The sequence below is a fragment of the Bubalus bubalis genome, chromosome 6, assembly GCF_019923935.1.
Source record: "Bubalus bubalis isolate 160015118507 breed Murrah chromosome 6, NDDB_SH_1, whole genome shotgun sequence".
Taxonomy (NCBI): Eukaryota; Metazoa; Chordata; class Mammalia; order Artiodactyla; family Bovidae; genus Bubalus; species Bubalus bubalis.
The window spans coordinates 111,213,218-111,229,312 of record NC_059162.1 but is presented as its reverse complement, the minus strand read 5'-3'; the positions used below and the strand labels follow the sequence as shown (position 1 = coordinate 111,229,312).

General features: G+C 51.6%; 1 protein-coding gene across 1 annotated transcript in view; it reads left to right on the top strand.

Moving 5' to 3' along the window:
* Positions 1–16,095, top strand: part of C6H1orf94 (chromosome 6 C1orf94 homolog) — a 42,196-nt gene that overhangs the window by 13,375 nt on the left and 12,726 nt on the right. Inside the window, exons 2-4 of the mRNA XM_006061285.4 lie at positions 6,532–7,220; positions 10,405–10,665; positions 11,696–11,871. Coding sequence (XP_006061347.3) covers positions 6,532–7,220; positions 10,405–10,665; positions 11,696–11,871 — 1,126 coding nt within the window. The remainder of the gene's footprint in view (positions 1–6,531; positions 7,221–10,404; positions 10,666–11,695; positions 11,872–16,095) is intronic.

Below are 16,095 nucleotides of genomic sequence, written 5' to 3'. Positions count from 1 at the left end.
CTGGTTACTTACAATACCTAGCACAATGTGAATACTATGTAAGTAATTGTACAACATAAAAGCTATGTAAGTAGTTGCCAGTGTGCAGCAAATTCAAGTTTTGCTTTTTGGAATTTTCTGGAATTTTGTTTCAAGTATTTTTCATCCATAGTTGGTTGAAGCCACAGATGTGGAACCTGTGAATATGGAGGGCTGACTGTGTAACAAGCTACCTCAAACTTCAGCGCCTCTAAACCACAGCTTCCTACTCAGCTCTCCCCAGTTGAGCAATCCAGTAGGCTGGGTTCTGCCAGTTGGTTCTTCTGGGTGGGGCTGGGCATGGCGTGGCAGGACGTGGCTCATCCTTACCCACAGGTCTGTGGTCATCCAGGCCTGGCTAGTCAGCTGAGGATCTTGGGGTTTTCCTCCATGGGATGTGTTATCCTCCTGGGCTTGTTCATGGGGAGGTTGCCAAACCCCTGAGAAACCAGAGGTTAAGCCCTAATGCCCAAGCGCTTGCCACATCTCTGCTTCTTTACTGAACCAAGCCAAGCAGGTGCTACCATGGGGTCAAAGCTATAACCGGTCTTCACACCACCCCACTGCAGTTGTTGTGAGGATTCAAATAAGAGTTTTTCATGGAACGTGTTTAGCACTGTGCCTCGCTGGTTAGTTCATCCTCCATAAGTACTCACTCTTCTGATTTTGTGAACTGGAACCGGAGGCTTAGACATATTTGACAGCTTGCTGGAGGTCTAGCCTCCATGCAGCCGTGGGATTTGAGCTCAGCTCCTGCCTCCTTCCAAGCAGCGAGCTCTTAGCCACTCTGCTGCTCTGCCCATGCAGACACGTGGAGGAGTCAGTCTCACCTGCCGCCACAAGGTCGGTCAGTCTCTGGATGGAGCCTGAGCCCTTCGCTTGCTTCTGTCTTCAGTCAGCCATGTTCCCTGGGCACCAGGCCTGGGTACCGTGTTTTGTCATCGATCTGAAATGCCATGGTGGGAAGAAAATATTTGTTTTGGTGTCCTATTCCAGCACTAACAATCTTCTGCTTGCATTTTTCTGTTGTTTGGCTCAGATGAATAGCAGTTTTCATCTTTGCTCTGTGTTATCATGTACACAGAACTGCTGTCGGGGAGCTAACAGCATGCTTGCTTAGTCATTATTCTGGGAAGGGGTGCCAGCCAGTCAATAGCCTTTATTTTTATACGACTCTGTACACTGCAAATGCCGAAATGTCGTGCAGCGCCCGCGTACAGAGTCACCATCAGACACCTATCATTTCTGGAGGCAGGCAGAACGGAGGTGGTGGCTGCCGTTGGGGCCAGGCACCAATTCTGACTGGCTTCCTCTGTCAGCAACTGGGAGCTGGGTTAACAGCCCTGAATGATTCACTGTGATAGAGTCTGTGGCAGATTTTATGGTTTTTACCCACTCAAAGGAGAAAGCAAATAGCACCAGAGAGATGCCAGCCTCGGCAAAACTTCTTAAGGAGAGAGCAAGAAAGATAGATGCAGGCAGGCAGTCTTGGTGTGGGACCTAGCACCGTCGTGGGGAGAGGGAAGAATTTTTCTGGGAGCCCCACCGTGGGCTCTAAGAGTTGGGCAGGATCTTTGCGGGGTCTGCGGTGGGACTGCCTTACCGGGGTTGGGAGTTCTTAGGACGAGGTCAAACAGGCTGGTGGTTGTCATCCTGTCAGCTCACAGGGGTGGCAGGCCCACAGTAAGGACATGAGACGGAAGGCCAGAAAAATGGAATCAAAACCAGGGAGTCTGCAACCAGTAAAAGGAGCTGGGTGGTCTTTGGCAACACAGCTTTTGATTTCCAGAGTTCCAAGAAATGGACAAGGATAAAGACAAATTCACAAGCCAGTTTATTTATTTATTCAATAAGTACCTATTTAGCTTGGAGGTGGTGCCCAGCACAGCTCAAGATCTTGAGGCTTCCGTGGTGGACAAAATACAATTCCTGCCCTCAGGGAAGATGTGTTGTTGTCGGAAATAAAGACATTAAAAAAATATACTTTGCCAGGGTGACGAATACTAGGAAGGAAATAAACAGATTGATGGAGCACAGAGTGCTTTGTAAGAGTTAGTCCTAGGATGGACTAGAGTCCAGGAGGTGCAAAGGGCCCGGGGTTAGAGTGAACTCGATATGCAAAGGAATATTTCTAAGACCAAAGGGGCTGGAAGAAAAGGAATCTCAAAGCAGGAGGGCATAACTGGGCCACTTAGTGGGGTGCCCTGGGGGTCAGAAAGGGGTCTGGATTTCTATTGTGTGAAGTAAGAACCCACATAAGGGTTTAAGTGGGGGAATGGTTTGATCTAAGTTCTGAGGATGTCTTTCCTCGGCCGGCATGCAGTTTTCTAAGGAACAAATGAATCATGTTTTCTTGGGGGTGGGAAGGGCAGGAAGGGGAGAACCTCGCTTAGGAACTTGTACCTGTGCTGAATCTTGATGGCAGCAGGTGTTGGATAGAGGCTGTCTAGGAGAAATGGAGATGCAATGATAATGACTGCATTGATTTATTTCCCCAAAGTGTTGATCCAGGATTACTGTCAGGCTGGGGCGGGGGGCGGGGGAGGGTTTCCAGCAATGTCCCTAAGGCTCTGGACTCTGGACTCTCCCACCTTCAACATTTCTATCCATAAATTGGTGAGGGACCCAGAAGGCAGACTCATCAGACATGCAGCTGACACAGAGCTGTCAGGGACAGCTAAGGCCACGGATGGTAGGCTCAGGACTCACCATGATGATCCTCCACAGGCTGGAGTGATGGGATGAGCCCAGCAAGATGCTTGATTGCATTTAGACTGGGGAACAAAGCCCAGCCTTGGAGCAGGGAGACCTCGCTGGAGAACTTTCCCTGAAAAGGAAGCTGGGGTGGGGCAGGAAGAGGTCAGAAAGTCAGCTGAACCCAGGAGCATCCCTACAACAGCCTCTTCACTTCTTTGGTGACAGAGTCCTTAGCCTCTTAGAAGTTCACTTTTCTCATCTGTAAAGAGAGAATGATTTTGTCAATTGCCCAGAGGCATGGAGAAGATTAAACAGAAGCATATATGTGGATGCCTGGTTTCCAGTCTGGCCTTCCAGATTCATAGCAGATACAAAGGAAATAGGAGTTTGTAGAGACTGTCCCAGGGAGGGTTGGGTGCCCTGGGCCAGTCTTTCAGAGGGATGCAGGGTACCTGCAGTCCAGGTGAGCCCCTCTGTTCTTGGCACAGACTCTTCTGGGAATGCAAGCTTCTTAAGAGGCCCATTGATCCCCATGATGTTCCAGAAAAGAATGGTTAAGGAATATGAGGAGTTTACACTCAGCTCCTGCTGGGTCTTCTCCATCAACCTGGCTCTGGGGTGTGGGAGGGGTAGAAGTGTCCTCTCAGGTGCTGAGGAGGGACCACCTGCAGGGTGGATTTGGTACAGAGACCTCAGGCCTCGTGGGTCTTTTAAAAGCTGCTTTGACTTCTCCTTGGAGCTGGTGCTTTGAAGGATACCGTGGCGAGACTTGTGTGTCCATCTATTGTAGAACTTTTTTATTTTAGGAAAAAAAAAAATGAGAAGCCAAACAGACAAAAATAGAGCTAATAGTACTTGGTGAACCCATGTACTTCTCACTAAGCCTTAGACCTGGTCAACATAAGCCCAATCTTGTTTTATCTACTCCCCAACCCCCATCTTTTCCCTCCCCCTGCTAGATTAAGTTTAAAGCTAACCCCAGATGTAATGTTATCTGTAAAGACTTTAGCATGTATCTCTAAGAGATAACACTTTTATTGTTTAAGTATAACCACAGTACCATTATTCTGACTTTTAAAAATTAACATAATTGTGATGTCTTTCTAATTCAGAAGATCTATCTGTATACAGCTTGCTTTCCAAGTTTTGGAGGGGGCTGCTGCTGCTGCTAAGTTGCTTCAGTCATGTCCGACTCTGTGTGACCCCATAGATGGCAGCCCACCAGGCTCCCTCATCACTGGGATTCTCCAGGCAAGAACACTGGAGTGGGTTGCCATTTCCGTCTCCAATGTATGAAAGTGAAAAGTGAAAGTGAAGTCGCACAGTCGTGTCCGACTCTTTGCGACCCCATGGACTGCAGCCTACCAGGCTCCGCTGTCCATGGGATTTTCTAGGCAAGAGTACTGGAGTGGGGTGCCATTTTGGAGGGGGACAGAGAGGCAAAAACTGGTCTTTGTAATGTCTGGTTTCTCTGACTAGAGATTCCCCTGTTCCCTTTGAGGGTGATGATGAAGAAGATGGGGGATCAATAACTTGGGACCATGGATTGGCAGCCTCTTTATTCCAAGTGTTTCCAGGGACATAGCAGAAAAATGAAGTGAAAGTGTTAGTCGCTCAGTTGTGTTGGACTCTTTGCGAACCTGTGGACTGTAGCCCATGAGGCTCCTCTGTCCATGGAATTCTCCAGGCAAGAATACTGGAGTAGGTAGCCATTCCTTTCTCCCGGGGATCTTCCCGACCCAGGGATTGAGCGCGGGTCTCCTGCATTGCAAGCATGTTCCCAGGGACACAATTGATAGACTGAGTCTAGATGTGGGGAGGAGGAAAAATGGGAGTAAGGAGAGAGAGCCAGGAAGAGGGGAAGAACCAAGTGAATGGCCTTGCCCCTTCCATGGCGTCGATGGCCAGCGTCCAGCACCAGCCCGCTGCTGCTGCCAGCCACCACGTGCCCAGTGCTCCTGCGTGTGTGTGTCTGTGCCAAGGCTGCACAGGGGTTACTGCACCAAGTTCTCATCCCACCCAGGGGCTGGGTGCTTGCAGTGTCATAGGTGCCATACTTTGTCACAGGGGAGTCCCCAAGTTTCCGGGATGTGGCGGGAAGTGAGCAGTAGTGCCCAATTCTGATCTCGGTCTGTTTGACTGGAGCCTGCTTTTTCCTGGCACGGCTCCCAGCCTCCAGGCCTGGGGAGACCACATGCGGGGCTGGTGTTCAGGAGGCGGTGGCTGTTGCCGTCATTAGAACAGTGATAAGCTCCCACGTTTTAAACTCTTCCCTAGGCATCCCAAGTGCCCTGGCCAGCCGTGACCTTTACCAGGACCCCTTGGGACTCACCAGTAGCCATCAACTATGGGATTAATGCCGGCACAGTAGGAGCATCTGGGACTGTAGCCTGTGCCCATTCTGACTGGTTGTCAGATACAGAGACCATCCCCTGGTTTTATGCGTGATGACTGTGAGTCATTTTTTGCCTGCACTGCACCTGTGTGTGTGTGTGTGTGTATGTCCGTGTGCATGTGTTCATATACAGAGCATTACCAGGAAGGAACATCCTTGCTGGGAGCATTTGCTAGTCATTATTTTCGGGGCTCACTGCATCCACAGAATGGGCTGTCAGGGCAGGAGTATACTCTGAGCCTGCCCAAAGCTCCATTCACAGGATGCTTTAATTTTTCCCTCTGCCTCCTTTTTCACCATTTTTACCAGCGGTAGAACTCTAAGCAGTTTCTAGAATGCTCTATGTAGGCCAGCTTATCCACCCTTCTTGGGAACCCACCCAGGAGGGAGAGCAGGGTGGCTGCCACAGTCCTCCTGGGAGTACCAGGGAGGAAGGTCCCCCCTTACCAAGGATTCTGGTGGGGCAGTGTGGGCCCAAACCAGTCCGGCAGGATTGCTACCCTCTCCCACACCTGGAGACAGCCAGCATCTAGGAGCTTAGAGTCCATGGGACCATTAGGCCTCATTAGGATGGTGCGGCCACCAAGGGTGCAGTTGGAGGTCCCAGGTCTCAGGTGCAGGTAGAGGCCAATGTTTAGATACAGGAAGATTCTTGTGAATCAGTGCAGGGATCAAGCAATTGCTGGTGCTCCCAGGCAGCCCAATCTGTGATCTGGTCAGAAGGCCATGCCAGCCAAGGTGGACATGGGCATCTATGGAGCCACTGTGCAGATTTCAGGATCCAAAGGCCCAGCCCAGCTGACAGAGGTGTATATAGGCTGGCTGTCCCTTTAATTGCCCTTACTGTGCCAGACACGGTCTGGAATGTCTCTGTGATACTCCACTTCACCAAGAAGGAAGACAGTGGTACCATGATGCTGAGCAAGGGACCCAGGATCACATAGCTGGGAAGTGACCGAGCCAGGCTGTGAGCTCCAGCTGCCACCTTGCTGTCTCTGCTCTCACTCAGACCATCCTGCAGTGCATGGGGCCCCAGCACCCTGGACGCCATGTCCAGAGCTGTTGACTCAGTCCTGTTCCCTTTGCTACTGGTCTTTTAGTGCTTTTGGTCCTGAGCACCACCAAACATGGAGCGATGGACAGAAATGCAGACTCAGCCCACTCAGCAAGATGGAGCACTGGGAGAGGACCCAGGGGTCCCGATTCCCAGAACCAAGCTCTTAGGACTATTGCCTGTTGATATGGTATAAAAATCCCTTGGGGGTCCATGTATGGCCCAGTTTCTCTCGTGAAGAGCAGTAGGCTTCTCACCTTGGGAAACATGTTTTCTCTAGCCCCTTTTCCTGGGGTCTGTGCCCCGCTGCAGAGCCACCCTCAGGGAGTGGGCCCTAAACTCATCTCTCTTTCTGACCTGTTTGCAGGGCTCTGGAGCTCACCAGTGGCAAAGACGAGATCTCCTTGTTGGTGGAGCAGGAGTTCTTGAGCCTCGCCAAAGAGCACCTCATCCTGGTCACCAAGAGCTCGGGGGAGCTGGAGGCACCCAGAAGCAACCCTGAGGGGCCCAGACAGCCAGCCCCTCGCCTTCTCATGCCTTCGCTGGTGGCCAGCAGCAGTGAGCACCCAGGAGCCTCCGTCATGGTGGGTGACAAGCTCCTGGAGCCGAAGGTGGCCCTGTCGGTCGTCGGCAGCCAGCCAGACTGTGATTCTGCCACATCTACGGTCACGGGCATCCTGCGTGCTGCCAAGGTCAAGAGTGCCAAGGGGACAGAGGACAGGAGCCACAGCCTGGGGGCCTCCAGCTCGGAGATCAGCAAGCTCCTGGCTCAATTCCCACTGAAGTCCACAGAAATGTCCAAGGCCCCTGACAACAAGATGGTGTTGGAGGAGACCCGGGTCATCAAGGACTTCCTGCAGAGCAGCATGTTCAGTGGCCCCAGACCCAGAGAGCCCGCGGGGCTGGGCCCGTTCCTGCTGCTGCCTCCCCCGCCTCCGCCTGTGCTTCCCAACAAACTCCCTGAGCTCCCTGCTCAGAAGAAGCAGCTTCCAGTGTTTGCCAAGATCTGCTCCAAGCCTGAGGCTGACCCCATCATGGAGGGGTACCAACTGATGGGTGAGTGGGGCTGGGAGCAAGGTTAGGAAGCACGCTTGCTGGGAGGAGAAACTGAGCAGAAAGCCACGTGGGCTGCATTAGGAACATGAAGCATCGCTGTGCAAAGTAGGGCGAGGTGGCCTTGCTGATGAGCATGGTGCAGGGTGCAGGCTGTTTTCAGCCCCCACAGCCCTCCTCTGCTGGATGCTCGTATACAGGGCACGTCTCATGTAGCCAAACATGGTGGCCCTGAATCCAACACACTTTGGGAAGCAGGAGAGGCCCGTTTTGTAACTGACTGGGTTTTTAAATCCATAGGCACCCCGAGGACATTGAAGGAAGCATTTACTCTTGCTGGGTCCAGGGTGAAAGTGCAGCCAGGGGACTCTGAGCTGAATAGGAGGGAAATTTAACTGGCTTCTGATGGAGGCTCCTGTCCTGACCGTGGTGCCTGGTCCCCTCTCTCAGGGATCGGGGGTGAATGTGTAAGCTCTCCAGGTGCGGGCAGACTGCTGGCCCTGGGTTTGTTCCCAGGGACCCCAGGGCTTTAGCAAAGTGCATTCCCACTCCTAAATCTAGGAGTCCACATCCTCCCTGGGATTGCCAGCCACCTCCCAAGCCTCCCCAAATTCCAGGATTCTGCATTTTGTGTCTGTTCTGATCCAGCTACTCAGACTGGATGGTTCCAAGAAGGAAGACTGGTGGCAGTGACACTTGCCTGCCATCAGCAGTCACTGGGAGGAAACTGGAAGGAAAACGCCCCCCAGGTTGTGAGAGATGGGCAAAGGAGAGATGCCTATATTGGGAGGGCCCAGATCCATCTTCCTAAGAAAACAGGGACACAGTCACCCTAGAGAACATTCTGTGGGAACATTTTAGGAAGCCAAGGACTCCAAACTGTGGACGGCATGCTGGACTCTGGGTCCTGGGCAGGCCTCCACGGGTGCAGGAACTCGGGACAGTAAGCTGTGTATGTGAGATGATGGGGCATACCCGGGGGAGGAGACGTGCCTCCCACCTCCTTCTCCACCAGGGAGGTGTGGATGTGTCTCTGTCAGACAGGGCTGCTGCTTTGGAGACAGTTCTGTCCCACACACCTTCCCACCATTTGCGTGTGTGTGTGTACAGGTGTGTGAGCAAAGGTGTGCTGAGAGGAACTTTGCAGATGTGAGCGTATTAGAGGCAATGCAGTGTGGGCACATCTGAGTGTAATCCTTCTGCGTGTGTAGTTGTGTATGGGTGTGAGCGAGCGAAGGGAATGGCAGGAAGGGATATGTGTGTGTGTGTCTGTGTATACAGCCTTTGGAAGAGGGAGCTTTGGGATGACTGAGTGGCAAGTGTGTTTCAGGTGACTGGGGGGTGGTGTGATAGCAGGTGTGTGGGCCTCTGGGGAGAGGGTTATTATTAGTGGGTACTGTTATCTCAGCACTGGCTGGGGACCACACTCTGCAACCAGAGAAGCTCTAGGAAAAGATACCAGGCACATGTTTTGCTAAAAATGTCATTTTCTTCTGGCTCAGGCTAGAGCAGCTTTCTCCTTTGCTGGGATGACAGTAAGAGGGCAGGCCCCATCCTGTCCAGACTCAGCCCAAGGCCATGGGCTAGTGGGACTAAGAGTTGGTGGGATCGTGTCCACTCCCAACAGGTAATTCTGGGCACAAGTCCTCTGATCCCATTGCTCCCAGCATGATCCACTGTGCCCGCCATGTGTCCAGTGTCATTTCCCAGCCAAGCTCCATGGAGACCAGGGCCTCCAAGCTGGGAAAAACATGAAGGTGCTGAGAGCAAGGCCCTCTTCCCTGCTTCAGCCAAGCAGTGCCTTAAAACATTTATATATGTGTATATATTATATGCTTCCCTGGTGGCTCAGCGGTAAAGAATTGGCCTGCAATACAGGAGACCCAGATGATTTGGGTTCAGTCCCTGGATCGGGAAGATCCCCTGAAGGGGGCATGGCAACCCACTCCAGTATTCTTGCTGGGAAAATCCCATGAACAGAGGAGCCTGGCAGGCTACAGTCCGTAGGGTCACAAAGAGTCAGACATAACTGAGCATGCACAAACCATGTATTTATGGGTGCAGTATGGTGCATTCCCCTGCCATACTTAATTTTGTTGGAAGAGAGAGTTCCATTGCTCAAAAGGAAAATTGGGTGAAAAACCACTATTGTAGGGGATCCCTGGTGGTCCAGGCAGTGTCCTTGCACCAGGGAGACTTGGGCTATTTGGAGAGAGAGCTGAGCCTGGCCCCGACAGCATCCAGTGGCTCACTGGCACCTCTGTGCCTTTGCCCGCGGTCAACCATGGCTCTGGGTGTAAGGCCTCGCGGCAGGCCCTCCTCCTCCTGGAACCCCTCCCACCTCTCAGGCAGAAGCTGCCTCAGCACCCTCTTCCCCTGCTGTGTCCCTCTATTACCTCACGGTCCCCATCTGCCTTGTCCCGGAGCTATTTCTGGGCCTCTCTCTTCCTCCTTATTGTGAGTTCCTGCCGGGCCAAGTCTGGCTCTGACTCATCCAAGTGTCCCCAGGACTCAGGTCAGAGCCTGGTGCTGATGAGTGTGCTGAATCGCCACGACGACTTAGCAAGAGGAGAGTCTATGACAAGGGACCAGCTGCATGTTGTGTGGGAATGTGTGTGCCCCCAGCTAAGCCAAGTGTGCTCCCTGAAGACAGGAACTATCTGGACTCTTTGTGATCCAACCTACAGATGGTTAGCAGGAAGGAAGGGAGGAAAAAAGAGGGAGAAAGGAAAGGCAAAATATAGAAAGGAAGGAAAAGAGGGAAGAAAGGAGGAAGTGGCAGGGAGGAAAGGAGGAAGAAAGAAAAGGTAAGAAAAGAGAGGGAACTAGAAGGGAGGAAGTTTGGAAGGAGGAGAGAATGGGATTAGGGAAGGGAGGATGGATAAATGGATGGAAGGAAGGAAAGATGGATGGGTGGATAAAAGGATGGATGGATGGGTGGACAGATGGAAGAAAACAAGAATGGATGAATGCATGCATGCATGCAGGGGTGTGAGACCATCGTGAGCACTGGTCCATGAAGGCTTCAGGGACTGGACTTGGATTGAACTTGGTTGAGAGAGAGCCCAGAGTGGTGGGAGTCTCAGGTGTGCTATGGAGGATCCATGACTTTGTCCACAAGACCATGCTCCCCCCATCCAGCACGTGGTCTTCCAGAGTCACTGACTCAGCTTCTCTCCTGCTCTAGAACGGAACCCAAATGCCAAGGAGCTGACCAGGCGCCGAGAGAGCCTGTTTCTCAGCCAGTGGTCCCCGAGCCAGAAGGACACCTGTGGTGAGGAGGGTGGCAGTGACCCCATGGGTTCCATGACCATGGCTCTGCCGGCCAAGAAGCCTGCCTGGCAGGCCAAGAAGAACCTGCTCTATGAGTTCCTTGGGGCCACCAAGAACCCAAGCGGGCAGCTGAAACTTCGTGGCAAAGTGGAGGTGGACAGGCTGGAGCTGAAACGTAAGCTGACCCTGCCCGGAAAGAATCTATGCAGGAAGGGATTTCAGAAACCCTCACAGACCCCTGGAGTAGCTCTGTCACCAAACGGCTATCTCATCCATGGGCAAGTCACTGTTTTCCCAGGTCCTGTAAAATGGGGGAAATGGCTTTCTTCCTGTGTCATCCCCTACAGGGAGGAGCTCAAGAAATCTAGCTGACTTTCAGGGGTCACATGGGCATTATTGGTGGTTAATTTGAATATAGCCCTGACTCAGCATGCCTTATGTCCCCTCAAGTTGCCTGAGCCAAAGAAAATTCCATGCTTTAAGATTATTTCTACATTGCGATTATTCACATCTCAGCTTTCTCTCCCTTGTACATCTACAACTGTTTTAGTACAACATCCTCCCCCCAACAAAAGGTGCTAAAAGGGGACACTGATACCCCATCTCTAACTCTTAAGCCTACAGGGCATATTATAGAAGGAAAGAATCCAGGATTCATATCCTGAAACAACTCCATCAAATTTCATTCATTCAGACTAATTTGGGGTCTTGCCAAAGGGAATTATATAATATTTTAAAATATTTTTTAAAAAATGACTCCGGCATAGATGTAACACCTACGCAAGGTCCTTGCTGTTGCCAAGTACACGTCCCCAGCGGGGTGCTTTAATAATTTGATAAGAATGACTTCCCACAGCGTAGCAATTGTTTGTATCAAACTGGATTTTTTCCGAAGCACTTGAAGGAATATACTTTTGCATGTAGGTGAGACAAGCTGGTTGATTGTATCTCTTGCTAAACTGCCTCCTTACTTGTGAGTCATGAAGGAGATGCTCCATGCCAGACCATGCTGGGACTCTCACCCCTTCCACGCTGGCAAGGTGTGAACTAACAGTGTTTTCCTTGAGCCTTGAAGAACCCTCTGGGAGCTTTTAAAACACCTGACCTGTGAGAAACATTAACCCCGGGGGCAGTCACGGAGCTGGGGCAGGCTGACCTCTCCCTTCCTCAATCACGAAACGCTCTACCTCTCCTGTGACTTACAGTTAACCCACCTGAGACAGGGGCCGACAAGAACAACTTCAAGTACACGGGGAACGTGTTCACCCCACGCTTTGCCACCGCTTTGACCTCAGCAACCCTGAACCAGCCCCTCTGGCTCAACCTGAACTACGCACCTCCGCCCGTGTTCACAAACCCCTCCACCTTCCCCCAGTACCAGGTGAGTGAGCAGGTCCCGGCCCAGTTATCCGGGGTGGCCATCCAGGGAGGAGCCGTGGCTCACAAGGAGCCTCATTCACAAAGAGCCGCGGACTCGTTAGTTAATTTTTTTATAGGGGCCCCATCAGACCAACTGCCAGATACACGTGCGCAGGCATGCACACACACACACACACACATGTGTGCATATTTCTCACTTTCCTTTGAATGGATTCCAGTTCACTGTGTGCTGTGTCTTTCAGAGCTGCCTGGCTAATCCTGGGCTGTGAAGTACTTGGGCTCCCAGGGAAGACTGACCGACGACACAGTCCTTGTTTCCCACCAGCTCCTGGGACTCGCTTTGAAGTCGGATGACATGTGTCCTAGATTACCTGGGACAGTCCCCGTTTCGGTCTTTTGTTCCAGCATAGTTATTCATTGTACTCCCTTTCACTCTTGAGCATCCCGCTGCAGATGACAAATTATGCGGCTGTTTCATTTCAGCTACAACCTAGCAATCTTAGCTTCTACCGGCTGAGGTGGCTTGGCACACAGTCTTGGTCTTGGACTCAGAGCTAAGAGGTGTCAGACACAAAGGGGTGGGGGAAATACTTGCAAGGCTGGCAGTTTTACTTTCCCAACTTATTTACTCCGGGAAAGTGTAGTTCCTTTAGTTCGTCTATTTAACTTAATCTCCTGTAAGAGCTGCCACCCACTGGGTAGGGAGATGAAAAAAAAATCAAATAAATGTCCATTCTGATTTAAACCATAGTCCGAACCAAGAGCTTAAATAGTCCCTCTAGATAGTGCTCCATTGCTCCAGGACAGGTGCTTAGCGCCTAAGATTTCTCATGCTTCTCTCCCCTCCCTGGCTGCTTGCCAGAATGGCGTGCAGGTGTACAGAAGGGCCAGGCCCCTGGGAATCTGCTGCCCCAGCCCGGCCTGGCTGAGCCCAGGGAGGGCAAAGAGAGAAGGAAATCCAACCTGAAGATCTTCTAGTCCTGCCCCATGCCCCTCCCCCTTCCACTGCCCCGGGGCTCCCAGTGGTATTTCCTCCTCCTGGACAGCAGCAGGCTTAACATCCTGCATGAGAGTTGGGTCTTCTCTACTCCATGTGAAGCCCCTCTGAGCTGGCCCGCTGGACTTAGCCCCTGATTCTTAAAACAGGAACTGAAGTAAAGGGGTTTAGCACAGTCTCTCTCTTTCTCTCCAAAGTTTTGGTTTCAAGTCTCCTTTTGGTTTGCTAAAGACAGCCAGTGGCCACCCTCTTTCTCAAGCCCCACCTTTGAGGTGAGACGGTGTAAGGAAGCGTGATCCATGGGAAAACCCCAGGTGCATCCATCCTGAATCTACGATGTGCTTTCCTGGAGAAATACTCTGTTCACATGCTCATTGGTTCACCAGCTCCTTCACTGAAGTTCCTCCACCCTTGCACATTCGTCATTGGGTCATTTATCACCTACTCCCTGATGTACTCATATGTATTTATTTATTTTCTCATTTAAATAATTAAAAAAAAAACAACAACTCCTTGCTTCACACTGACTGCAGGCTGGGGATTCCAAGGCGACTAGGAAGCTCGGAGTCCAGTATGAGTCAGGGACAAATCCAAGGCCAGCACGGTGTGCCCCCCACCTCTGAGAGAGAAACAATTGCATAATTTTATTTAGTATAAATTGATTCACTCTCAAATGCACTCATTCAAGGGGCTCACCATGTAGAGCTAATTTGCAGAGGTTTGTTTTGTTAACTTCTGATTTGACTTTTGGCGTGGGTGAGATCTGGAAGTATTCTTCTAGCATGAAGGTCCTTTGTCTTCAGAGATGCTGGTGTTTGCATCACAGGGCTGACTCTGAGCTTCCTGGGCCTCTGGGCAGAAAGGCCCTGGCTGGTAGGGTCCCTTGCTTCCATGCAGCAGTTCAGACACTGACTGAGCCCAGCCGAAGTCACCTACACACGCCGACCCTCCTAAGGGGCAACAACAGACAGCGTGACTTACCTTTTCCCAGCTTCTCATGATTTCGTGATACCAACCAGCTTCAAGACAGCTGATCAAGAGGTCTGATGTGGTAAAAAGAAGGCAGGTTTTAGAATCATCAGAACTGGATTTAAGGAAATTGTGCTACTTTTGAGCTGTGTGGCCTTGGGCAAGTTAGCCAAATGTTCTGAGCCCTGGTCTCCTCACCTATGAAATGGCCTCATAATAACTACAGTGGCAGCAAATACTTGAGTCAATTGTAAGGTTAATTGAGCCCATGGATGGGAAAGGGCTTTGTAAAATCTCAAGTATGATATAGATGTTGGTTCTTATTGTTATTCAGCCCTGGTCTTCCTGGGACAGGGGGTCAGGGAGGTCTGCAGACCTTGAGGAGGCACACAGGAGAGACAGGGAACAGTCCATCCCAGTCTCTTTTTCCTGCTTGATGTTAGGAATAGAGATGAGGTCCCGAATCCAGTTTACTCAGAGCTTTGCAGTGCACGGATGAAAAGCCATGGAAGACTAAGTCCCCAGCACCCAGGACTCCACAGACAATCCCGGCTGCTTGGCACAAGGAACTCTGCTCCCAATTAAGGAGGGCGGGCACATGCAAAGAGGTCACGGCCTCAAGCAAAGAGGAATGGATGTGTATTTCCCTTTGCTTGTGATTTCACAGAATTGCAATTTGAACAACTAGAAATCCCCTTCAAGTCATTGAGGGCGGCTCATGCCGATGAATACGGCATTGTCTCCTGAAAACCCACCCCACGATGGAGCAGGGATGAGTGGCTCACATATCCTAAGGGTCGTCTTGTCCAGGGAGGTGTGGGGAGGATGGCGGCCCAGGGGAGTTGGCTGTGGAAAGCAGAGCGCTGACGGGGAGGTGGTGAAACAGAAGAGAGGCGCTTCGAATGTGGCCTTGGAGCCCACTGAGGCCTGGGCACAGGCAGGGCAGCCCCATCGGCTGACTTCCCTGTCCCAGTTCAGACCATGCCTGGGCTCACAGGCTGGTTGTGGGGGTAAGTGGGGCTGCCCTGGGCCTTAGAGCTTGAAGAAAAGGCAAGCCCGTGCACTGGATTCGAGCGATGGAGGGGTTGGTGGATGTGGGGGAGGCCCGGCCATGGTCAAGCGCAGGTGGATGGGAGCAGAGAGCAAGGAAGGCCCTGAGAGGATGTGCGCCCTAGGAGAGCTGGGGGGCCTTCCCCAGAACCCCACATCAGGGACTTGGAGCCTTTCATGAGCAGTCCAGGGGCTCCGAGGAAGTCATCAAGGGCAGCTCAGCCATCAGCGCTTTGATGACTGGCTCAGCTGAGTGTATGATGGAGGCAGCATCTCTGGTGTGGAGTCTTCTGGAAAGACATATTCTGGTCTGAGGGGTGCTTTGGGTTTTGAGCCGCATCTTATGGATTAACTCTGGATTGGCAGGTAGGGGCAGCCTGGGCCTGGACGAGTCATGAGCCGACCCCACCCACAGCAGCAGTTCTGCTCTGTGTGTGTGTGTGTGCACGCGCATGCACACAGGGACACCCTAGGTCACTCTGGACAGAGTTGTGAATAAAATTTCTACTTACTGCTGGGCTGAGCTGCCAGGCAGCTTCTTCAAGTGGCGGGAGCAGTGGGGATGGGGGGAGACAGTGAAACATGGTAAGAGTACGTAGCACTGGCAGAATCCTTACTACATGCTGGGTGCTATTCTGGGCCCTTTAGATGGATTAGCTCATGTATCATCATGACAGTCTTTATCATCAGGTACAGACACAGGTATACACGTGTGCAGGTAGACACCCAGCAACAGAGACCCAGACTAACACACCTGGGTTCACAGTCACACATTTGTACACAGAAACACGTGGTTGCAGACACAGATGGAAGCACACAGGCCAGTGTGTTTAAATAAACATGAAGCAACCTAGCACACTCGACACAGACAGCCTCAGGCACCTCACGCCTTGGGGCAGGAATGGGGTTTGGCGAAGGGCACTTAGAAAAGGGGCGTAGACACCAACAGAGATAATCTGGCTACCTTCACAGGCTTTGCAGGCTTAAACATACATAATTTCAGAGACAGGGGAAAAGAGGCTCAGAGAGGTGAAGTGATTTGCCCAAGGTCACACAGCCTAAGGAGCAGATCTGGATTTCAAAAGACAGCAGGTCCCTGAAGCTCATGTCTTAACATATTCAATCAAAAGGCTGTGAATCCTGCTAACCAGGAGCTAGTTCCCTGTGTGGTGTGAGGCATGCAAGCTCAACCTGATTCCAGCTGGACTA